The sequence below is a fragment of the Rhamphochromis longiceps genome, linkage group LG15 (genome assembly GCF_057381845.1).
Source record: "Rhamphochromis longiceps isolate RC_006_pf linkage group LG15, R_longiceps_female_GT1.1, whole genome shotgun sequence".
In the NCBI taxonomy this organism is placed as follows: domain Eukaryota; kingdom Metazoa; phylum Chordata; class Actinopteri; order Cichliformes; family Cichlidae; genus Rhamphochromis; species Rhamphochromis longiceps.
The window spans coordinates 29,232,156-29,255,539 of NC_140571.1; the positions used below are offsets into that span (position 1 = coordinate 29,232,156).

A 23,384-nucleotide genomic window follows, 5' to 3' on the forward strand; every position below is an offset into this window, starting at 1 on the left:
AGACATCGATTCACTGATCCACACTACCAGGCTATACAGCAATGACATTGGAATGTCGTTCGGACTGGAGAAGTGTAGTCGGATGGTAACAAAGAGAGGGAAGGTAGTCAGAACTGAGGGGATTGAACTACCAGAAGGCAACATTGCAGACATAGAGGACAGTTACAAGTACTTGGGGATCCCACAGGCGAATGGGAACCATGAAGAGGCCGCTAGAAAAGCTGCAACCACCAAGTACCTGCAGAGGGTCAGGCAAGTCCTGAGGAGTCAGCTGAATGGTAAGAACAAGATCCGGGCCATCAACACGTACGCCCTGCCCGTGATCAGGTACCCTGCTGGGGTAATAGGCTGGCCAAAGGAGGAGATAGAAGCCACTGACATAAAGACAAGAAAGCTCCTTACCATGCATGGAGGGTTTCACCCCAAATCCAGCACCCTGAGGCTGTACGCTAAGCGGAAGGAAGGGGGCCGGGGACTGGTGAGTGTCAGCACCACAGTCCAGGATGAGACAACGAACATCCAAGAATACATTAGGAAGATGGCCCCAACTGACCGAGTGCTCAGTGAATACCTCAGGCAGCAGAAACCCAAGAAAGAGGAGGGAGACGAGGAACCATCATGGAAGGACAGGCCCCTGCACGGTATGTACCACCGGCAGATAGAGGAGGTGGCTGATATCCAGAAATCCTACCAGTGGCTGGACAAAGCTGGACTGAAAGACAGCACAGAGGCACTAATCATGGCAGCACAAGAACAAGCTCTGAGCACAAGATCCATAGAGGCTGGGGTCTATCACACCAGGCAAGACCCCAGGTGCAGGCTGTGTAAAGATGCCCCAGAGACAATCCAGCACATAACAGCAGGGTGCAAGATGCTAGCAGGCAAGGCATACATGGAACGCCATAACCAAGTGGCCGGCATAGTGTACAGGAACATCTGTGCCGAGTATAACCTGGAAGTCCCGAGGTCAAAATGGGAGATGCCCCCAAGGGTGGTGGAGAATGACCGAGCTAAGATCCTGTGGGACTTCCAGATACAGACGGACAAAATGGTGGTGGCTAACCAACCGGACATAGTGGTGGTAGACAAACAGAAGAAGATGGCCGTAGTGATCGATGTAGCGGTTCCGAATGACAGCAATATCAGGAAGAAGGAACACGAGAAGCTGGAGAAATACCAAGGGCTCAGAGAAGAGCTCGAGAGGATGTGGAGGGTGAAGGTAACGGTGGTCCCCGTGGTAATCGGAGCACTAGGTGCGGTGACTCCCAAGCTAGGCGAGTGGCTCCAGCAGATCCCAGGAACAACATCGGAGATCTCTGTCCAGAAGAGCGCAGTCCTGGGAACAGCTAAGATACTGCGCAGGACCCTCAAGCTCCCAGGCCTCTGGTAGAGGACCCGAGCTTGAAGGATAAACCGCCCGCAGGGGCGTGCTGGGTGTTTTTTATATATATATATATATATATATATATATATATATATATATATATATATATATATATATATATATATATATATATATATACACACACACATACATACATATACACACACACATATATATACACACACACACATACATATATATACATATACACATATATATATATATATATATATATATATATATATATATATATATATATATATATATATATACACATATACATACACACACACACACATACACACACAATGTAAATATAATATGGCCAATATTATAGTATTGTCAGATTATTATGATAGATTACTATGAGATATATACCATAATAATCTGACAATACTATAATATTGGCCATATTATATTTACATATTATATTTACATTGCCACAGTGAGTTGACTTTAGTCTCATGAACAACATTAACTAATTGTTATTTACTAACTAATCTTAAATGACTGTTCAGCACAGAAATGAAGCCCAACAATCATGTGGTCCCGTGGTCTCAGCCTCAGATACTCAACTAATCAAAGTGATGTCATGACAAAAATGAATGACCAACAAAACATTTTTCTCCTTCATTTCTGTCAAACAAAGCTGTATGTAACGTGTCTCACGGTTACTATCATGGTTGCTAGGCAACCTGAACAGCGCGACGAAGCGTATACCGTCCCATTTCACAAGCCTCTCACTTCCGCACTTCTCGTACTTATAGTACGCACCTTACGTAGTACGCGTAGTGCGCGTACTTCAAGCGTGCAGTCTCTTAATTGGGACACAGCCAGATGCTCTTGAAGACAGGGGTGAAAGGGAAGGTTAAACGATGGAGGAGACCAATGTTCACTCTAAGCTGCGCACGTGCGCAATTGCGCACTGTTGGCACGGTCTCTGCGCAGAGAAAATCTGCGTTGCGCACACAAAATTTTTTTAACCTGAATTGAAATTAAAGTAAATATGTGCCAACACCGCTGTTTTAGCTGGCAAAGCGGCGTGGCTGATGTGGAGTGAAGCCACATTAAGTGTACAACCTTTGGAGATGTGAGCAGGACAGACGGAAGAAGTAACGGAAAAACTGGACTTTATACCAGTTTTTAAATTGTGTTGATAGGCCACGTAAAACCAGAGTTATGATAAAAAATATGCAATGTTTGGTTTTCTGAGCATGTGCAGAGGGCTGGACGGACAGCAAACCCCAAATTGCTCTCCGATGTATTTATCGGAGTGTGAATGTTAGTTAGAAAGAACTTAGAAAATGTGCTTGTGTGAATGCACAAGTTGTGTAAAGCGCTTTGAGTGCTCAGATGAGAAGAAAAGCGCTATATAAGAACCAGTCCATTTACCATGTGTCTAGTCCTTCTGTTCTTGCGGTTTGTTGATGCTCGTCACTGACTCTTGGTTTTCTGAGCTCGGATATTTTATTGTGAAGCTCCCCGGCACCGGAAGCGGGACACAACTCCTCCGCTTGCTCGGGATCTTCCGTCCTGGATTCAGCCATATTCCCAGCGCTCCGCCACACCGGCAGCCGCCTCGAACTCTCCTCAAACCGGCCGTGATCCCGTGACGCTCTCCCCCACTCCCACGGAGAACTCGGACATTCTGACCCCTGCGCAGTCGCCCCCGGAGCCAGCCCCGGTCCGACAAACCGAGCGGCGGACATGGAGCAGCGGCGGCCGACCTGAGAGTCGACGGTCCGCCCGACGTCCTGATCCTGAGAGGAAAGAGCAGATTTACCGGATTAGAGCCGGAGGAGGGCGGACAGAGGCAGGCCCGCAGGCTGCTGACCGACGGTGACCCACGGTGACCGGAGGACTCTCGGCGACGCTCCGAACCCCGCGGCTCAAAATGTCGGGAAGCTTCTCCTGGAGCTAACGGCTAACGGCTAGCAGCTAGGCAGGAAGCGGAGCCTCGGCGGCGGATACACCCGGACTGAGCGACGCGGGCCCGGCGGAGCATCTTGGAGAGTCCGGCGGGGACCGACAGCAGGATGTCGGCGCAGGAGCGGTTGAAGCGACTGGAGGAGCTGCTGCTGGAGCAGCGGGCGGCCGGCTGCCTGAACGTGGAGGCGCTGCTAGACCTGCTGCTCTGCTTCTACACAGAGTGCTCCCAGTCCCCGCTCAAGAGGGAGAAGCACGTCACCGACTTCCTGGAGTGGGGTAAGACCCGGGTGGGTGGGGGTCAGGTTCAGCAGACTGGAGCTGGCCTACTGAAGGTCAAAGGTCAATCAAGGAGATCCAGGTGTAGCACGCTTCAGGTAGTTTCAGGTGTACGTGGGGTCGATCCAGGGTGCTTGAGGGGTCAGAGACAGATTCACCTCACAGGTGTCTGAAGGCTCTCTCCCCTGAGCTCAGCTCCAGGTTTGTGGAGCTCCTTGAAAGAGGATTCTGAAGGCTTAAACGGCGTCTCCGGGTCTCTCGTGGTCTGACGTGGTCACATGATATACAATCAATAATCGAGGTGATTAGGTTTAAAGTTGAGTCAGGATGAACACTAGGATAATCCTTGCTTTTTCAGGCTCCGCCTTCCTGCCCTGGTTGTGGGTCCCATGTAGACTGTTAGTGTTTCCATGGTGACTGCATGTGGCTAATATCATTCAGTGATAGTGTAATCGATCAGCTGGTCTTGAATCAGCTTCCAGCTTCTGTGCAGCTGAAACACTCTGGCCCAGTTTGGCCTGGTTCAGCCTGTTCCTGTCCTGGTTTCTGTGACCTGGTTTCAATTTGCAATTCTGCTCTGAGTTGGAGCCGCTGTGAAGGCCAACTGCATGCGCCGATGATGTCAGTGATGAGTAAGACCGATCAGGTCATGGGTGATCAATGACAGACGGTGTTCAGGTGATGTTTACAGGAAGGTTTGATACAAATAAGCAGGAAGCTGATCAGGACAGTCGGTGATGAAGATTATGAAGGCAGTGATCACCTAAACATGATTTCATAACTTGACTGAGGTGTGTTATTGATCTGATACCATCTCCTTTAGATCAGGGTGGGGAACTCTAGGCCTTGAGGGCCAGTGTCCTGCAGGTTTTAGATGTGTCCTTGATCCAACACAGCTGTTTTAAATGGTTAAATTACCTCCTCAACATGTCTTGAAGTTCTCCAGGGGCCTGGTAATGAACTAATCATGTGATTCAGGTGTGTTGACCCAGGGTGATATCTAAAACCTGCAGGACACCGGCCCTCAAGGCCTGGAGTTCCCCACCCATGCTTTAAAGTAATCCATAATTGCTTCAGACAGCATCGCTCACACCTGTCAGTGTCTCTGAGCAATCACAAGGTTCTTAGACTCAGGCCCTCACCTAAGAGGGCGGGGACAGGAGAGGATGCACTCACTTCATTTGTCTTCCATTAATAATGTATGACAAACCACTTTATCGCTAATCAATAACTGGCTTCCATCCGTTATTGATCAGTGACAAAGTTCTCCACCTGCTGCAGAACTAAAACAGGACCAGCAGTCACGGCCACTCTGCAGACATGTCTCCATCAGTCGGACGGCAGCAGACTCGTAGACATGGAAACCGTAATGCCGCCATGACGTGGTGAATTATTCTGTGCTCTTTCTCAGCCCTCAGCCTTTGATGTCACAGCAGTGACATCAGTCAGACCGAAAGTGTTTGCAAACGTTAAGTCAGGGCTCTGAGGAAGAATTGAAACCAGCTCAGCTCCTCTGCTGTGTTTCTATTCTGGTTTCTATGAGAGTAAATGTGAGTGACCCAGATAAATCTGATCTCAGATCAGATGAATAAATGATGAGGAGCTGACAGCATGCAGGGTACTAATGCCTCTAACTCACGACTCGGGTCGTTCTGTTATCAGGACACGTTTAACCAATGTTCCCTCTAAACTGCGCGCATGCGCAATTGCGCACTGCTGGCACGGTCTCTGCGCACAGAAAATCTGTGTTGCGCACAAAAAAAATCTAACCTGAATTGAAATTAAAATAAATACTTTAACAATTCTGTTATGCAGTGTTAGTCAGTAAGTGACTGGCTGCTCCGGTATGGGATTAATCGCATCATAGTCCAGCCAATGATGTGATTCACATTCGTATATACGCAGCTAATCAACGTCGTTGACAGACTATGGCAGCGTTCTTATGTGCCAACACCGGTGTTTTAGCTAGCAAAGCGGCGTGGCTGATGTGGAGTGAAGCCACGATAATGACAACGTGTACAACCATTGGAGATGTGAGCAGGACAGATGGAACAATTGACGGGAAAAATGTGGACTTAATACCAGTTTTTAAATTGTGTTGATAGGTCACGTAAAACCAGAGTTATGATAAAAATATATGCAATGTTTGTTTTTTCCTTAATACGATCATTGTTTATATTTATTGCGGGAAGAAACTGTAAAAACGGCATTTTATAGGGAAAACGCTCGAAAGCGCTCTCCGCCTGTGAGCAAATGTACTATGTGGACTAATCAAAAAATGATATGGCAACATGGCATTTAGTTGTTTAGGAAGAGGGAAGTTTTAGGTGTTGCGGCGGTGTTTTGAGATGTGAGAGATTTGCGACGTTTAGCGCAAATCTTGTGTAGTTAGTGTGTAGTGTAGTCAATAGTTCTGTTGTGTGTGTCAGAACAATGAGGCGACTACTGAGTGTTACAGATGTTACAGGAGTGATACATCTGCTGTTGTCAGGCCTGCAGATATCAGGCTGTTGTTCTCCTTTATCTCATAGTGGACAGAAATAATTTTTTGGAGAGGCACAAATAATTTGTGTGGCATCAAATTTGATGCAGAACACCTGATTGTTCTGTAAATAGTTTTAAATGTTTATTTTAAAAAACGCCTTGGCTGCATTTTTAGGTAAACGGCTGCAAAAAACTTTGTTTGCAAAACTCAGTTACTTTTTTGAAGAAGTAACTATTGAATTAATTGCCAACATTGGTCATTCTGTATTTTGCAGACAAAGAGTTACAGGACTCTCTCCCAGACCACAGACTCATAATACAAGTCAGAGCAAAAAAAAAGAAGTTGTTTTCAAAATTGGAGTTCAAGTTATTTTTACTTTGTGTGTTCGCTCAGACACGTGAAAAATTAGAAGGAATATTGCGTTTAACCTAACGTCAGCAATCAGGGTCAGAGGTCACACAAACCTGGTTATCATCTCGCTGAGTTAACTCAGGGTTTAACCTGCGAGTTCACGTGAAAGGGGCAGAGCTGATAGCATCTGAGCAATTTAAAGGGACATTTCACCTCTCATGTGACTCCTCTTTTACAGAGATGCTGTCAAGTAAAAATCTGTAAAGAACCAAAAAATCTGTGAATAATCTGAGAGGTGAAACTGGTTAATCTGGTCATTTGTGGCACAGAGCAGGAAAATACAAGTTGAATGGCAGTTAATGATTTTGTCTTTGTTTTTAAAGCAACGACTGCACATTCGTGTCTGAAACACAAACGGTAACATTTCCTGTCACACAGACTGATGACTGAGATCAGAGTGGATGAATGTGATTGGTTGAACATTCCTGGTGTCCTGTGTTTGTAGCAGATCAGAGTTAAGTAGAATCAAGTAGAAAAAGATTTAAATATTTGCTGCATCAGCACATGAACGTTCAGTCTGAGCCGCTCTAGGTTCATGCACTGCTCTCAGGAACAAGCTGCACACTGATGCACATAAAAGAATCAGAGGACCGCTTCTGCTTTAAACTCTGAATATAACCTGCTCTTGACCAGGTGAGGGCTTCAGCCTCTGTTACCATTGTGATTTGATCTGGTAAGAAGTCAACAACAGAACATTACCTGTATGAGATTGGGTTAGTGTGGACCTCTGCGTGCGTGTGACATTACCCCAGCTCTTCTGTGTGTTCCAGTGAAGCCATTCACAACCACGGTGAAGGACATGCGGCTGCACAAAGACGACTTCGAGATCCTGAAGGTGATTGGACGAGGAGCTTTTGGAGAGGTAAGACTTCCTGATGACCTGTGACTTGTCAGGCGACTAAAGGTGACGAAAAGGAAACACGATGTATTCATGTGTAGATAGAATAAATACACTCTTACTTTGTAAAGCACCTTAGCACTGGGATTTCCTGTCCTGATTGTGTGTTTGAGACGCCACACTGTGTCGCAGTGGCTTGGAGGAGGCTCCGCCCATCCTCCTCTGCAGTCTGAGGGAAAACGGGAAGGGCTCAGATTCCAGGCAAATACAGGAAGTGAACGGGAAGCTGTTAGGAACACAAACTTGATGGAGGAGGAGACGGCGCGATGACCAATCCCTGAAACAAAACTCAATTTCAGTTAATGTCGCAGGCATTAACTCCACCACCTGTGACATCATCAGAGGCAGGGTAACCGAACAAATACAAGTCATGTCATGTGTTTGTTGTTGGTTTGACAAACAAATGGCATAAAAACAAGTCAGCAGAGAGAAACTGTGACCCTGTTTCTGTAACCTGATTGGTCGCAAGGCTCCTCGCACTGTAGGCTTGGAGGTCGTCTCCGTCCTAAAACTGGATACAGCCCCGCCCTCCTCTCCTTACCTGAGCCTGTGGCCCAGAAATAATCCAGGGTGGAGATGATAATCCAGGATAATCTGAAGATCATCGTGGACGCTGATGGAGATCTCATATTAAACGTCCTGCAGCACACCACGATGTGATTGTCTGCAGGGCTATTCGATATAACGACATATATCAGATGACGATATAAAAACGTCTATCGTTTCATTTTACGCTGTCGTTTGTTTCGTGGTGTCGCAAAATAAACTGTTTACGGCAATATTTTTTCACTGTTTTGTTGGTCACTGTAGTGGCTATATTAATTTCTTAAAGTTCTCTCTTTCTCTTATATTTAATATAACCACACTACGGACGGACAAGCGCCTGTTTTTATGCGTTGTCGTTAGCAACAATGATGGTAAAACCATCGCGTGGCTCCGCCGTCCACTTGTTTATTTTCCACATAAACCTTTCACAATAAAGCTCAAGATCCTGTTGAGACTTTTCAAAATAAACTGAATCACGTGAAAGAGTATGCAGAGTTTTACGGATGAGAAGCAAAAAAAGAGCCGTCAGACTCAAACGTTAGAACAGGCTTTTCCCCGCAGCACGCTGTGAAATAAATAATCACAAAGAAAACGGCGGCCGTTACAACTTATGACTAAAAATGTATAGTTTCAGGCATCTGTTAAAACACAACGCCCAGCTGGAAACACTTCACGCAAGTCAAGCTGCCAGAGATTCACAGAATTTACAGAAAATGTTACAGTTTTGTGATTTATATTGTTATCGGGACGATAGATGTATTATATCGGGATATGAGATTTTGGTCATATCGCACAGCCCTAATTGGCTGAAATATTTAAGTTCTGTTTAATGTGAACAGAGACGGGTTGGTGGGGTCTTATTTGTTATGAAGACAAGAAGTTTGACATAATCGTGGTACGAGGGGACAGAGCAATTCAGTTCTTTACAGCATGGATGCAGTTTCCCATGAGACATGCAGTGAAGACGTGCACACATATCAGAACCCACACAGTACTGTGGTATTTGTAGTCCTTTGGTGTTTGAGATCTGCACTAAGCGTCCTCTCTAGGATCTTTTGGGTAATGTGTAAAGCAGAGCGAGTGTCCTCAGCAGCCGCTGTCAGCGTGTGTCTGTTTCTGTGTGTGCGTTCTTCTCATACCAGAGGACAGGTGTGACACTACCACACCTGCCTGCTGCCTCGGGACATAAACACACACCTGTCCTCAGGTATGTCCCGAAGCACCGGGCAGGCATGGTTGTGACACACCTGTCCTCAGGTAAGTCCAGGTGAGCTGTGTGGGTGGGGTTCTATGTCATGTGCTCAGACCAGCTCAGCAAGTGATGTTAAAGATACACACCCGGTCACCATGGAGACCATAGCAGCAACACTGCACAGGTGATACACCTGTGGGAGGCACACAAATTTGACATGGCATCATTCTGGACCCTTGGCGCATAGTGCTGCAGGTGTTTGTGTTTACCTGTGTGTTCATGTTTCTCGCCCCCTCTCTCTCTGTCAGGTTGCCGTGGTGAAGATGAAGCACACGGAGCAAGTTTATGCTATGAAGATCCTCAATAAGTGGGAGATGCTAAAACGAGCAGAGGTGGGCTCCTCTTCATGATCATGTAATGGGCTGTTGTGACCTTAGTGTGCTGTGGGCATGTTATTGACGTGTTGGTATGCTGTGAGTGCAGACGGCATGTTTCCGTGAAGAGCGTGACGTCCTGGTGAAAGGAGACAGTCAGTGGATCACCAACCTGCACTACGCCTTCCAGGATGACAACTATTTGGTGAGTACTAGCTGCTGTCCCCTGTGGGACTGGGACTGGTACTGGTACTATCTTTAACTCCTCTGTGTGTACCTGTACTGCAGTACTTGGTGATGGATTACTACGTGGGTGGTGACCTGCTGACGCTGCTCAGTAAGTTTGAGGATCGACTTCCTGAGGATATGGCCAAGTTCTACGTGGCTGAGATGGTACTCGCCATCCACTCCATCCATCAGCAGCACTACATACACAGGTACTCGGAGTACTGCAAACTGCACTGCCTGTACTTCACACTGTACTCTTAAGTTGTACTGGCCCTACCAAAGGTATGTGCCTCTGTATCCAGGAAGTGTGCTTTTCCTGCTGCAGTGTCCTCTGGGAAATGTAGTTCCTTCCTGCTCAGCTGGTCTTTTCCTTCCTGAGATGGCTGAACTTTAACCTGCTGCTGTTCAGTCTCACACATCTTTATTCACACACAGTGAAACGATGGCGCTTTAAGGTGCATCACGTGATCGGAGTCAGATAAAACATGGACGCACATCCCGTTTGGTACGCCTGGTCATATGTTTTAGAAATGACCATGTGGAGGTTGTCACAGTGAGTGTGTGATTTCAGAGACAGCCCCTCGTCACCGCCAGCTTCAAAACTCAAAATGGTGACAGCAAAAACACTCATCTGAAAAGGACCAATGGGTTCACAGCACAGTAGCGCCACCCATCTTTATACTGTGTGTGGTTAATCAGATCCTGCTGCGGCATCAGCTGACCATGTTACCTGTCTGGGATGAAGGTGACGATGACTAGCTGAATATGTTTTTCGTCTTTCAGAGACATCAAACCCGACAACGTCCTGCTCGACGTCAACGGCCATATTCGCCTCGCAGACTTCGGATCCTGTCTCCGCATGATGGAGGACGGCACGGTAACTGTCACGCTCCCATCGCCTCTTTGAAGCTAACAGTGCTCTCGTTAGTCTAGTTTAAGGTTAACCCTGGTAATCTTAGTGCTGGTCTTAATTCAGGAACTTCAATAGCTTAATTAAGCTTGTTTAGTTCTGTTACTTGAGCTTAAGTTCACCTTTGACCTTTTCTGGATGACCTTTTGTAACCTCGGTCCATCCCAATGTTTCACTATAGGTTCAGTCCTCGGTGGCAGTTGGCACGCCAGACTACATCTCCCCAGAGATCCTGCAGGCGATGGAGGACGGGATGGGCCGCTACGGCCCAGAGTGTGACTGGTGGTCGCTGGGTGTGTGCATGTATGAGATGCTGTATGGCGAGACACCGTTCTACGCTGAGTCGCTGGTTGAAACCTATGGCAAGATCATGAATCATGAGGTCAGAACCATGGACTGTTCTATCTGCCAGAGTATTTGGACTGTCTTTCAGAATAAATAAAGACACTAGCTGTTACAGTAATCAGATTACACTCTGTCAGGGTAATGATACTGTGCTCTGTAATTGGATTACTCTTGTCCTGCCCGTGCTGTGCTGCTGTTTCCAGGTTACAAGTCTGTCTCCAGGCTCTCGTCCCACTTCCTGTTTTGAATCAGAGCTCGTCCCTCAGCGCACGCTCGCCTTTTTGTCCAGTTTCCTGACTCTTCCTCTGAACGTATCCTTGTCTTTTCTTTTGCTGTTTCCAGGAGCGTTTCCAGTTCCCTTCCCATGTGACCGATGTGTCTGAAGATGCCAAGGATCTGATCCAGGGCTTGCTCTGTTCCAGGGATCGTCGCCTTGGACTTAATGGGATCTCTGATTTTAAAAGCCACCCTTTCTTCAACGGCATCGACTGGGACAACATCCGGTCCACCGGGGCCCCCTACATCCCCGAGGTGTCCTCACCCACCGACACCTCAAACTTTGACGTAGATGATGATGTCCTGAAGAACCCGGTGAGGACCGTCTTTCTATCCTCAAGACCGTTTTACATAGGAAGCAGCATGTAGTGGGATCACCACTAGCTGGAGCGAGTCACGTAAATTTTATTCAACCCAGTTGAACTTTGACCGTGGCATGTGGGACTTCTCCCCGCCAGAGTGCTTTCACTGTGCTTTGCAGAGGGCAGTACAGTATGTGCTGCTCCCTGTGTGAAATGGCCTTCCATCAATCTGACTGCTCTGAGACTCCATCAGTCTCAGAGTCACCTGGAGTCACAGGGCAGTCAGACTGAGTCTGGGGCCTAAGAGTCTCTGAGAGTCCCCGAGACTCCAGGTGACTCTGAGACCACAGGTTTTCCAGTGGCCCTTCTTGTCCGCACAGTCCTTCATGCTGACAGGTCTTCTCTCTACAGGACATTGGACCTCCAGTGTCTCACACTGGTTTTACAGGGCAGCACCTCCCCTTCGTTGGCTTCACCTACACCACCGACAGCTGCTTCTCCGACCGCAGCTCTGTCAGCAGGGCGTGGTTGCGTGTCCAGATCGAAACAGATGGTGGAACAGGAGGGGAGGAGGTGGAGGTTTTTGAGAAGAGGATTCGTCGACTGGAGCAGGAGAAACAGGAACTGAACCGCAAACTGCAGGGTAAGGAGGAGGCGGACTCCAGCAGTACTCCCACAGTACACTGCTGGACTCCAGCAGTACTCTGTAGGACTCGATCAGTATTCCTGCAGTACTCGCTGTGACCTCACTGCGTCTGTCCTCCCACAGAGTCGACTCAGGCCCTGCAGGCTCCAGCTCGAGGAGGAACTCTGAGTCGAGACAAAGAGATCAAGAAGCTCAATGAGGAGATTGAACGACTCAAGAAGAAGCTGGCAGGTCAGAGGATGTTTCCGTGGTAACAGACACAGTTGGGGTGGTAGCACCTGATATGGTCTGCAGTCTGCAGGCACGGAGTTCATCAATAAAAGAACTGAATAATGACATCTGAAACTTTATTTCCTGTTAGGTTTGTTTAACAGCGCCACTCGCAGAAAACCTTAAATATTTCAAGTTTCTGTGCTCCGCCCGAGCTCGTGTTTAATGTCATACAGACACATGTTTATTAATACGTTGGAGCCAATGAGACAGTACTGCAGAAAAATCAGTTTAAATAAAGTTATTAAAGTAATGTCACACTTTTTATTTATTAAAATAAACCCTGCCCCTGTAATCTCAGACTCTGACAGGCTGGAGCACCAGCTGGAAGAGGCGGTCTCTCTCAGACAGGACTATGAAAGCTCCGCCTCCAAACTGAGGAGCATGGAGAAGCAGGTGAAAAGCCTGCGACAGGAGAAGGATGAGGTTCACAAGGTACGCGGATCTGGCCGCAGGTGGAGCTGTTTTTCAGAATAAAGCCCCTTTTCCATTAGTACCTACTCTGATCAACTCGTTTTCCATTACAATCCAGCACTAACTGATGTGAGTGGTTGTTGTCATAGCAACATGTTTGAGCGTCCCGCGACTTAATTGCTATGCAGAACGCTACAACAAAGGTGGACATCCAAGCGACAACATACCTGTGGCTTTTCGTCAAACTCGTCGGACTGTTTTTGTAGCCATTTCCCTCATTGCCATGGTTTCAAAAATGGCAGTTTTGATTTTTGTGAACAAGATGCTCTTATGATTCATCGAGTGACGCTACCGACCAGCCAATCAGTGGCATGCAGTGTGACGACGTCACATTTTAGTACCTGCTCAAATGGCTTGGAACCCTGGGTGAGCAGGTACTAAAACGGTACCTTACAGAAAACCCTTTAAACTGTGGCAAGTCAATCCGAGTAGTTACTAATGAAAAGGGGCTTAATAGTCATGTATTCCCAAGCTAATAAACCCCACACCCTCTGAGCAGCAGTTGGCTGACGCCCTGGAACGCCTGAGGAGTCAGACGAAGGAGTTGAAGGAGGCGCACTCGCAGAGGAAGCTGGCGCTGCAGGAGTTCTCTGAGTTGTCAGAGAGGATGGCTGAGCTGCGCTCCTCAAAGCAGCGCCTGACCCGCCAGCTCCGTGACAAGGAAGAGGAGATGGAGGCGCTGCTGCAGAAGATGGACGGCACGAGGCAGGAGATCCGTAAGATGGAGAAGAGCCGTAAGGAGGTGAGTGAGGATGGCTGCAGAGCATCAGCAATGACCATTTTGTGATTAAAACCTTAGAGACGAAAGTCTCCTCTGTTAGCATTCACCCTCGTTATGGAGGGTTAGGGAGCGTCTGTCGGGTTTTCAGTTGGTCGCTTTAAGTAATTTGTCAGTGATGATGATTGGGCACATGTCCTGATGACAGGGAGTCAGGAACAGAAGTGTAAGAGGTCTGAAGATGAGCCTGAGAGAGACAGACAAAGCAGGAAAAAGAGGATTTGTTTTTGGTTCACAAGTGAGGTAGAGCCGTCTGGGTATCGCCAACAGTGCAGCATGATACTGTTCTCTTATGTGGTTAGCAGTACAGCTCTACAGATTAAGAGTTTGTTTTCTGACTTTCTAAGTTGAATTCCAGAGTCAAACTGAAAAGAACGGGAGGTGCACCATCAGTCCTGAGGTGCACCTCCTCGTGCTCACCAGCAGAGGGAGACAGACTCCTGTAATAAGCAGGAAGCCGTTGGTCAATCAAAGAACACTTTGATGTAAAACGAGAAGGAACCAAGCGTTTAAAGCGCCGTGAGCACATGTCAGAGACAAGACAGGTCTAAAAGGTTTGGTCAGATCATAAGATGAATTACGACGGCTCCTTCATAAAGTGTTCGGGTTCTGGGTTAATGGAGGGACGCTCTCGCTGTCTGAAGGTGTGTTCTGACCACACCTTCTGTTCGCGCTGACTGTTGGAGGCTGTTCCTCTTTGTTCTCTTGAGCAGCAGGAACTGGAAGCTTTGGGGTTTTCAGAAATTATTTCAGGTCATATTAATGTCAGATTCCATAGGCAGCATACATACACAGTTCAGATCAACCCTGAGTGATGGTGCTGTGCTCTGATTGGCCAAACATGTCATATAAAGTGCAGACTTCAGTAAAATGGCAGGAAAGATTCAGTGACGTGGGAAACACCCGAATGAGCTCAAAGGAATTAATCTGCAGAGAGTGAATCAGGGTTACAGGAAAGGAGGCGAATGAATCACTAACCACTGCTAATGACATCACTTCTTGTTAGCAGGGTGTAAAAGTCATATAAACCTAAAAGCTGTGTGACTTCCCTATTCACCAACCATCTGCTGACACTGAGTGGAGGGGGAGGTGATGGTGGGTCGACAGCTGGTTCCACAGCATGCACACCTGTGTTGCAGGTGTGGTTATGAAGAACCTCATGAGGATGATAAGAATTTAATGCAAAAGCAGGAAAATAAGACTCATTTTGAGCAGCACTAGTCCGACATCATCACCCATCAGCTCAGCCTGAGCAGTGATTGATGTCTCTGATATTCAATGTTTATGACGGGACTGTGAGGTGTGGCGTCTTCGTCACTGCAGACACATGTTCATGTTTATGTGCTGTAACGCAGCTCTGCTGTGCACTCCACGTGCACACCATGTTAGGTCCCCCGCAGAGCTTCCATCTCAGTAGGTCTGAGTCTCAGTAAGCTCCACCGACCCGCAAAAAGCCTTTTGTTTGTGTGTTAGCTGGAGGCTCAGCTGGATGAGGCGCAGACAGAGGCATCAAAGGAGAGGAAGCTGAGGGAGCACAGCGAGGTTTACTCCAAACAGCTGGAGGCGGAGCTGCAGAGTCTAAAGGTCAGAGGTCACACACACACACACCCCTTTACACCCATCATGACCACACAATCCCAATTTGAGCCTGGGTTAAGCCAAACCCTGGCTGAACCGGTCCTCACAGTCATGCAGAAGTTGTTCTGATCCTAGTCTCAGCAGGGCCGTGGAGTAGCAGCAGGAGGGGCGGAGTTTCAGCAGGAACTATCCCATCTAAAGGCAGAGCTGGACAAGAAGGTGCTGTTCTACGAGGAGGAGCTCCTGAGGAGGGACTCGGCCCACTCCTCTGAGATAAAAAACCTCTGCAAAGACTTGCAGGAGTCTGAGGGGGCGCAGCTCACCGCCAACAAGGAGTTGCTGCAGCTCCGAGACAAGCTAGACAAGGCCAAGAGGGACAGGTGAGTCCTGAACTGGGTTTACTGGCAGGTACAGGTGAGTCATGGCCAGATCCATGCTGACCCAGTGTGTGTGTGTGCCCTCTCAGGCAAGTCGAGATGGAAGAAGCTCTCACTGCTCTCAAGAAGAAACATGAGCGAGAGAAGAACCTGCTGACAGAAGAAAACCGAAAACTGACGACAGAGACCGACAAGGTGATACTCCTGTAGTACTGTTACTGCACACTTTGTAGTACTAGGAGCACCGCTGTGTAATACTGCTCTCGTTGTGGTTGTGTCCAGCTGTGCTCGTTCGTGGATAACCTGACGGCTCAGAATAGGCAACTAGAAGATGAGCTGCAGGACCTGGCGTCCAAGAAGGAGAGCGTGGCTCACTGGGAGGCTCAGATCGCAGAGATCATCCAGTGGTGAGTCACGTGAGCTGCTTGGACACCGCCGCGGGTTCAGCGACACATTTTTAAGGACATGTGGTACACTGTGTTCAGGGTCAGCGACGAGAAGGATGCTCGAGGTTATCTGCAGGCTCTAGCCACCAAGATGACGGAGGAGCTGGAAACTCTACGCAGCTCCAGCTTGGGAACCAGACCTCTGGTAACACTAACACACACACAAACACACACACACACACACGGGACTTCACCTGAAGCGACCTGTTGAAGCCTCCGCCTGTCACAGGTGTGTTCAGACATCACTCAGTCATAGCAGAAATTTTTTTTTTTAAATTTATGTTACAAATACTCAGAAATGTTTTATCCCTTCAGTTATGTTTTAACTTAGTGGCTTTTATTGTGAAAGAAATCCAGGAATGTCCTCCACCTTCTTCAGACTGTAGTACTGTCTGTATCTGTGTGTTGATTTTGTTTGGGGGTTTTTTTTCCTTTCAAACCTGCTGTCTTAGACGGAATCAGGAGTGGCCACTCCCCCTAAGAAGCCCTGGCCTCCCATTGGTGGAGACAGGAGGGTGAGTGAGCTGGTCACGATTTCCAGCCAGTCAAAAATCACTTTCTGGGCGAGCTTAAAGATGCTTGCATGGCTATTGGCTTGCATGTGTACCATTGATATTAGAACGCAGTGAGGCTTTCCCAGTGCGGGTTCCTGACAGCTGTGACGAAGTCATAGAGTGGATCACACAGAAGCCTGGAGAGGTCAGAGGTCAAGCAGAAGCATAGATGAGGAGGTTACAAAGAGAGTTGGTGTCTACAGTGACCTCTCGAGATGAATCCAGGGTCAGGACAGGGTGAGGGTTCAAGGTCTGGTGGGGACAGAGTGGAGACGAAGCTTTAGTCTAAGGTGGTGTCACAGTCTGTACTTCAGGGAGTAGTTTACTCTGTACTTGAGTCAGTACTCGGTCTACACATTAGTTTTTACTCACTGAGTACCTCGAGTAGGCACCTGGGGGGTCAGGTACTACACTTCAGGTACTCTTCTGTTATCTTTGAAGGTTTAGAGTCATCTGGAATTTAAGCAGTGCATCCTTTAGGGCTTTAAATGGTCAAATCTTGATGTCATATGATAATGTCACATTTTCCAGCAGCTACATCGGTGGTATCACATGTCTGGACATCACCTCACCTGATTGAACACTCATTGGCTGTGTCCCAATTCAGGGTCTGCATGCTTGAAGTACGCGCACTACGCGTACTACGTACGGTGCGTACTATAAGTACGAGAAGTGTGGAAGTGAGAGGCTTGTGAAATGGGACGGTCTAGCCTTCGTTGCGCTGTTCAGGTTGCCTAGCAACCATGATACTAACCGCGAGAAACGTTACAAACGGCATTGTTTGACAGAAGTGAAGGAGAAAATGTTTTGTTGGTCATTCATTTTTGTCATGACATCACTGATTAGTTGAGTATCTGAGGCTGAGACCACAGGACTGTAAAGCATGATTGTTGGGCTTCATTTCTGTGCTGAACAGTCATTTAAGATTAGTTAGTAAATAACAATTAGTTAATGTTGTTCATGAGACTAACATCATCTCACTCTGGCAATATAAATGTAATATGGCCAATATTATGGTATTGTCAGATTATTATGGCGTGTGTGTGCGTGTGTGTCGCGCTATGAATTGTGGGATATATAGGACCACGAAGCGTGCACCGGACCACGCTTGATATTTGGGGAAATTGACGGCGCATTTGGAGTATGCATTTGAAGTACACTTCGAATTGGGACAGCCGCCGTCGCGTGGCGGTGACGTAACCGCACTTAAAATGCGTACTTCAAGTGTGCAGACCCTGAATTGGGGGACAGCCTCATTGGCTGCTCTGATCGTCCGACTGCACCATTTCTTGCTTTCTGAGCTTTGATGTACAGTGACAATAAACAGGTGCCTATCCCTCTGATTCCACCCCCTCCAGGACCCCCTGTGGAAGGTGCGCCGCAGTCAGAAGTTGGACATGTCTGCTCGCCTCGAGCTGCAGTCGGCTCTGGACGCTGAAATCAGAGCCAAACAGCTGGTCCAGGAGGAGCTGCGCAAAGTCAAAGCCTCAAACATCAACCTGGAGAGGTCAGAGGTCATACCAAGGCAGACTGTCATCTTATCTGTGTACTGTGTTCACCTATCTGACCCATGTCTCTCTGCCTACAGTAAGCTTAAGGAGACGGAGGAAAGGAGCAAGGAAATGGTGGAGCAGATGGAGACCCTAAAAAAGGAGATGGAGGAGACCCGTTCACGTTCCGACAAAGGTTAGGCAAAACTACTCAGACCATGTGTGTATGATTTTTAGGGTCTGAGAGGACAGGTAGGTTCCAGTGGTGTCTGTGGGCGTGTCTTCACCATATATGTCTGTGCAGGTCTGAAGCTCCCGGACTTCCAGGACCCTATCTTTGAATACTTCAACACGTCTCCTCTAGCTCCAGACCTCACCTTCAGAGTGAGTTACCTGTCTGACTTTCCTACCATTCATAGTAACAAGCCCACACACAGCAGCTCACAGGACAGTGATGCCATTCAGGTGTAGTGCTGACTTACTCAACTTCATCTTGCTTCTTTCTCTTTGTAACTTTGAGATGTCAGCTTGCTCTGCCTCCTTGCTGTATGCTCTCTGGGAAGAAGTAAGTTTACCCTCCCCTCTTCAGACAGTGACCTGCCACCTTCAACCTCGAGTATAGCTGCTAGCTTTGTACTAATGACATCAACAACCACTCGGGTCAAATTAATGCCCTGCACAGCTGATCCGACTGACTATAAAAACCTCCATCCACAGAATAAACTCCGCCGACACACAAAAAAAAGCATCGCTTAGTATCAGTCCTCTTAATCTCATATTACTGCAGTACTACTTCATGTGTCTGCTGTATGAATACTGCAATAGTGCATTTGTAGTTGTCACAGTTCATCTGATCAGGTGTTGATAATCTTTGTGTCACGGTTTTTACCTGCAGCCTTCAGACATAGATGCCACCCCTGCAAAATCAGACACTACGCCCCCATCACCCTCCACAAGCTCCGAACACGAGGTTGGTCACAGATGAGTCTTTGCACAGGTGTCCTGTATGTTATGGTTTGTTTAACTGATTGACCCGTTTGCGTCCACAGGAAATTAAAGCAGTCCCTTCGAGCCCCTCGCCTATCTATCAGAGCACAGCGCTGACCACACCAAAGGTACCCTGAGGTTCTCGCAGGTGTCCTATGACTCCACAGGGCCACTCAGATTGTAGTAATTGTAATAGATTTTTGTGTGTGTGTGTGTGTGTGTGTGTTTCAGCCCAAAGCTCACCAGCTGAGCATCAAGACGTTCTCCAGCCCGCCTCAGTGCACACACTGCACCTCCCTGATGGTGGGACTAATCCGGCAGGGATACGCCTGCGAAGGTACGCAGCGCTAACAGCACCTTTGCTTCTGGTTCAGTCACAGGTGTCTGACTGACTCTCTGTCTCTGCAGTGTGCTCCTTCATCTGTCACGTTTCCTGTAAAGACCACGCCCCTCTTGTCTGCCCGATCCCAGCAGAGCAGGCCAAGAGGCCACAGGGCATTGACGTCCAGAGGGGAATCGGCACTGCATATAAGGGCTATGTCAGGGTGAGTCCATTGACACGGTACTGACGATGTAACTGTGTAGCAGCTCCACATACTCAAGCTAGTTTGTTTCCGTCAGATTCCAAAGCCCAGTGGGGTGAAAAAGGGCTGGCAGCGAGCATTCGCCGTGGTCTCTGACTGTAAACTCTTTCTCTACGACATCCCAGAGGGAAAGTCCACGCAGCCTGGGGTGGCAGCCGGTCTCGTCCTCGACCTCAGGTATTCGGTTTGGTCACCTTCTGTCAGGACATGAAAACACTACTTGAGGTCTTTTGAAGAGTCTGCTTGTTTTGACAAAAATCCCTGGACTCTGGAGCAAGTTCCAGCTCTTCTAATTCATCCATCCATCCATCCATTCGCTTCCGCTTATCCTTTTTCAGGGTCGCGGGGGGCGCTGGAGCCTATCCCAGCTGTCATAGGGCGAGAGGCGGGGTACACCCTGGACAGGTCGCCAGTCTGTCGCAGGGCCAACATGCAGGGACAGACAACCATTCGCACTCACTTTCATTCGCACATTCACACCTAGTGACAATTTGTTTCTTCTAATTCAATTCAGTTTTATTTATACAGTGCCAAATCACAGCAACGGTCGCCTCATGGTGCTTTATATTATAAGGTAGACCCTACAATAATAAGTGAAAACCCCAACAGTCATATGACCACCTACAGTGGGGCAAAAAAGTATTTAGTCAGCCACCGATTGTGCAAGTTCCCCCACTTAAAATGATGACAGAGGTCAGTAATTTGCACCAGAGGTACACTTCAACTGTGAGAGACAGAATGTGAAAAAAAAATCCATGAATCCACATGGTAGGATTTGTAAAGAATTTATTCGTAAATCAGGGTGGAAAATAAGTATTTGGTCAATAACAAAAATACAACTCAATACTTTGTAACATAACCTTTGTTGGCAATAACAGAGGTCAAACATTTACTATAGGTCTTTACCAGGTTTGCACACACAGTAGCTGGTATTTTGGCCCATTCCTCCATGCAGATCTTCTCGAGAGCAGTGATGTTTTGGGGCTGTCGCCGAGCAACACGGACTTTCAACTCCCGCCACAGATTTTCTATGGGGTTGAGGTCTGGAGACTGGCTAGGCCACTCCAGGACTTTCAAATGCTTCTTACGGAGCCACTCCTTTGTTGCCCGGGCGGTGTGTTTTGGATCATTGTCATGTTGGAAGACCCAGCCTCGTTTCATCTTCAAAGTTCTCACTGATGGAAGGAGGTTTTGGCTCAAAATCTCACGATACATGGCCCCATTCATTCTGTCCTTAACACGGATCAGTCGTCCTGTCCCCTTGGCAGAAAAACAGCCCCATAGCATGATGTTTCCACCCCCATGCTTCACAGTAGGTATGGTGTTCTTGGGATGCAACTCAGTATTCTTCTTCCTCCAAACACGACGAATTGAGTTTATACCAAAAAGTTCTACTTTGGTTTCATCTGACCACATGACAATCCTCTGCTGTATCATCCATGTGCTCTCTGGCAAACTTCAGACGGGCCTGGACATGCACTGGCTTCAGCAGCGGAACACGTCTGGCACTGCAGGATTTGATTCCCTGCCGTTGTAGTGTGTTACTGATGGTGACCTTTGTTACTTTGGTCCCAGCTCTCTGCAGGTCATTCACCAGGTCCCCCCGTGTGGTTCTGGGATCTTTGCTCACCGTTCTCATGATCATTTTGACCCCACGGGATGAGATCTTGCGTGGGAGATTATCAGTGGTCTTGTATGTCTTCCATTTTCTGATGATTGCTCCCACAGTTGATTTTTTCACACCAAGCTGCTTGCCTGTTGTAGATTCACTCTTCCCAGTCTGGTGCAGGTCTACAATACTTTTCCTGGTGTCCTTCGAAAGCTCTTTGGTCTTGGCCATGGCGGAGTTTGGAGTCTGACTGTTTGAGGCTGTGGACAGGTGTCTTTTATACAGATGATGAGTTCAAACAGGTGCCATTCATACAGGTAACGAGTGGGGGACAGAAAAGCTTCTTACAGAAGACGTTACAGGTCTGTGAGAGCCAGAGATTTTCCTTGTTTGAGGTGACCAAATACTTATTTTTTTTTTTCATTCTGTCTCTCACAGTTGAAGTGTACCTCTGGTGCAAATTACTGACCTCTGTCATCATTTTAAGTGGGGGAACTTGCACAATCGGTGGCTGACTAAATACTTTTTTGCCCCACTGTATGTACAAGTGGTTGGGCAACAGTGGGAAAGGAAAAACTCCCTTTTAACAGGAAGAAATCCTCTCCCTGCTCCTCCCTGACCGAGGGGAGGAAGACAGGACCAAGACATGCTGTGGAAGAGAGCCAGAAATTAATAGCAAGTATGATTCAGTGCAGAGAGGTCTATTAACACATAGTGAGACAAGAAAAAACACCCAGTGCATCATGGGAATCCCCCAGCAGCCTACACCTATTGCAGCTTAACTAAGGGAGGGTTTAGGGTCACCTGGTCCAGCCCTAACTATAACTTTAGGCTTCAAATTTTCCTTTTTGCTAAACTTAAAAGTACAGATAGTATCTGTCTTCCGAATCCAAACTGGAAGCTGGTTCCACAGAAAAGAGGCCTGAAAACTGAAGACTCCCATTCTACTTTTAAATTATCTAGGAACAGCAAGTATGCTAGAAATGATAAATCCATGAACTAGTTTTTTTGTGTCACTCTTGAGACAGGATATTTCTAATTTTAGAGATATTGCACAAATGGAAGAAAGCAGTCTGACATTTTTGTTTAATATGTGCATTGAAGGACATGTCCTCAGGGCTCTAGACTAACTTTTTGCCATGGGCGTACCGGTACGCCGAACTTTAAAAAGTTAGGCGTACCAGCACAAAAGTTAGGCGCACACAAATTTTATAATAATTGATATAATATAATGTGTTTTTCTGGATACACTGTGCTTTTTCAGCATTCAAAGATTGTTGACACCGTGTCAGAGCACTGGATATGAATTTCAGAAGCAGAAGGATCAGGCCTTAACTTAACAGAAAAGTCAGCAATAGTTCTTTTCCTATTACAGCTACATCCACTTCTGTCGTGCCTAGGCTGCTCACTAGGGCTGGGTATCATCACTGATTTCTATAATCCATTCGATTCCGGTTTTCAAAGTCCCGATTCGATTCAACTTAGCCTCAGACAGTCAGAAATATTATAATTCTGATCATTTATCAGTACTGACTTCATCAGAATTGTGAACATCACAGCAGATGCCTTTGTGTGAAAGTAACTGAGAATAAAACACAGAAAAACATGAAGGAGATTTTCCTGGTCTGGCTTTTTAGAGCAGATAACCTTAAAAATATTCTACAATGTTCTGCATATAAAGTTTCAATTTCTTCAGTATTGAACAACAGAAAAAATAGGCTTTTTCCGAGGTCATTTAAGTGAAAAAAAGAAAAAGAAAAGAAAAAGACAGCAGCTGACAGCGCTGTAAACAACGGTAGACTGGTGGGTAATAAGTGAATGAATAATACAGAAAACAGAGATTGGAGACGGGAAACTGTTCTTGAAGTACAGAGAGAGAGAGAGAGAGCTAGCTGTGCATGAAGTCTGATTTTAATAGTCGTGGAAGCAAAACAGCAAAATTCACGACGACATTGATCAAATGTGAAGCGCAGTTTGCTGCTTCTTTTGCTGCTGGCTCGGTGAATTTTGTTTGGAGAGAGACAAAACCTGCAGC

The 23,384-nt window shown here is 47.1% G+C and overlaps 2 protein-coding genes across 3 annotated transcripts in view; one reads left to right on the forward strand and one right to left on the reverse strand.

The window, feature by feature from the left end:
• The window catches only part of LOC146652894 (uncharacterized), a 24,706-nt gene extending 21,790 nt beyond the window's left edge, over nucleotides 1-2,916 (reverse strand). The window contains exon 1 of the mRNA XM_085382144.1: nucleotides 2,777-2,916. The gene's annotated coding sequence lies outside the window, so the exon portion shown is untranslated. The remainder of the gene's footprint in view (nucleotides 1-2,776) is intronic.
• Nucleotides 2,917-2,918: 2 nt separating this feature from the next.
• The window catches only part of cdc42bpb (CDC42 binding protein kinase beta (DMPK-like)), a 28,614-nt gene continuing 8,148 nt past the window's right edge, over nucleotides 2,919-23,384 (forward strand). Inside the window, exons 1-26 of one of the 2 annotated variants that reach the window (XM_085382143.1) lie at nucleotides 2,919-3,589; nucleotides 7,256-7,347; nucleotides 9,430-9,513; nucleotides 9,605-9,700; nucleotides 9,784-9,932; nucleotides 10,507-10,600; nucleotides 10,815-11,015; nucleotides 11,321-11,569; nucleotides 11,968-12,199; nucleotides 12,326-12,433; nucleotides 12,774-12,907; nucleotides 13,446-13,688; nucleotides 15,198-15,308; nucleotides 15,438-15,682; nucleotides 15,769-15,874; nucleotides 15,962-16,086; nucleotides 16,165-16,270; nucleotides 16,578-16,640; nucleotides 18,038-18,186; nucleotides 18,268-18,365; nucleotides 18,474-18,553; nucleotides 19,065-19,139; nucleotides 19,219-19,284; nucleotides 19,388-19,493; nucleotides 19,565-19,701; nucleotides 19,778-19,917. In XM_085382143.1, coding sequence (XP_085238269.1) covers nucleotides 3,421-3,589; nucleotides 7,256-7,347; nucleotides 9,430-9,513; nucleotides 9,605-9,700; nucleotides 9,784-9,932; nucleotides 10,507-10,600; nucleotides 10,815-11,015; nucleotides 11,321-11,569; nucleotides 11,968-12,199; nucleotides 12,326-12,433; nucleotides 12,774-12,907; nucleotides 13,446-13,688; nucleotides 15,198-15,308; nucleotides 15,438-15,682; nucleotides 15,769-15,874; nucleotides 15,962-16,086; nucleotides 16,165-16,270; nucleotides 16,578-16,640; nucleotides 18,038-18,186; nucleotides 18,268-18,365; nucleotides 18,474-18,553; nucleotides 19,065-19,139; nucleotides 19,219-19,284; nucleotides 19,388-19,493; nucleotides 19,565-19,701; nucleotides 19,778-19,917 — 3,458 coding nt within the window. In that variant the 5' untranslated portion in view covers nucleotides 2,919-3,420. The remainder of the gene's footprint in view (nucleotides 3,590-7,255; nucleotides 7,348-9,429; nucleotides 9,514-9,604; nucleotides 9,701-9,783; nucleotides 9,933-10,506; nucleotides 10,601-10,814; nucleotides 11,016-11,320; nucleotides 11,570-11,967; nucleotides 12,200-12,325; nucleotides 12,434-12,773; nucleotides 12,908-13,445; nucleotides 13,689-15,197; nucleotides 15,309-15,437; nucleotides 15,683-15,768; nucleotides 15,875-15,961; nucleotides 16,087-16,164; nucleotides 16,271-16,577; nucleotides 16,641-18,037; nucleotides 18,187-18,267; nucleotides 18,366-18,473; nucleotides 18,554-19,064; nucleotides 19,140-19,218; nucleotides 19,285-19,387; nucleotides 19,494-19,564; nucleotides 19,702-19,777; nucleotides 19,918-23,384) is intronic. The other variant, XM_085382142.1, reaches the window with a different exon arrangement.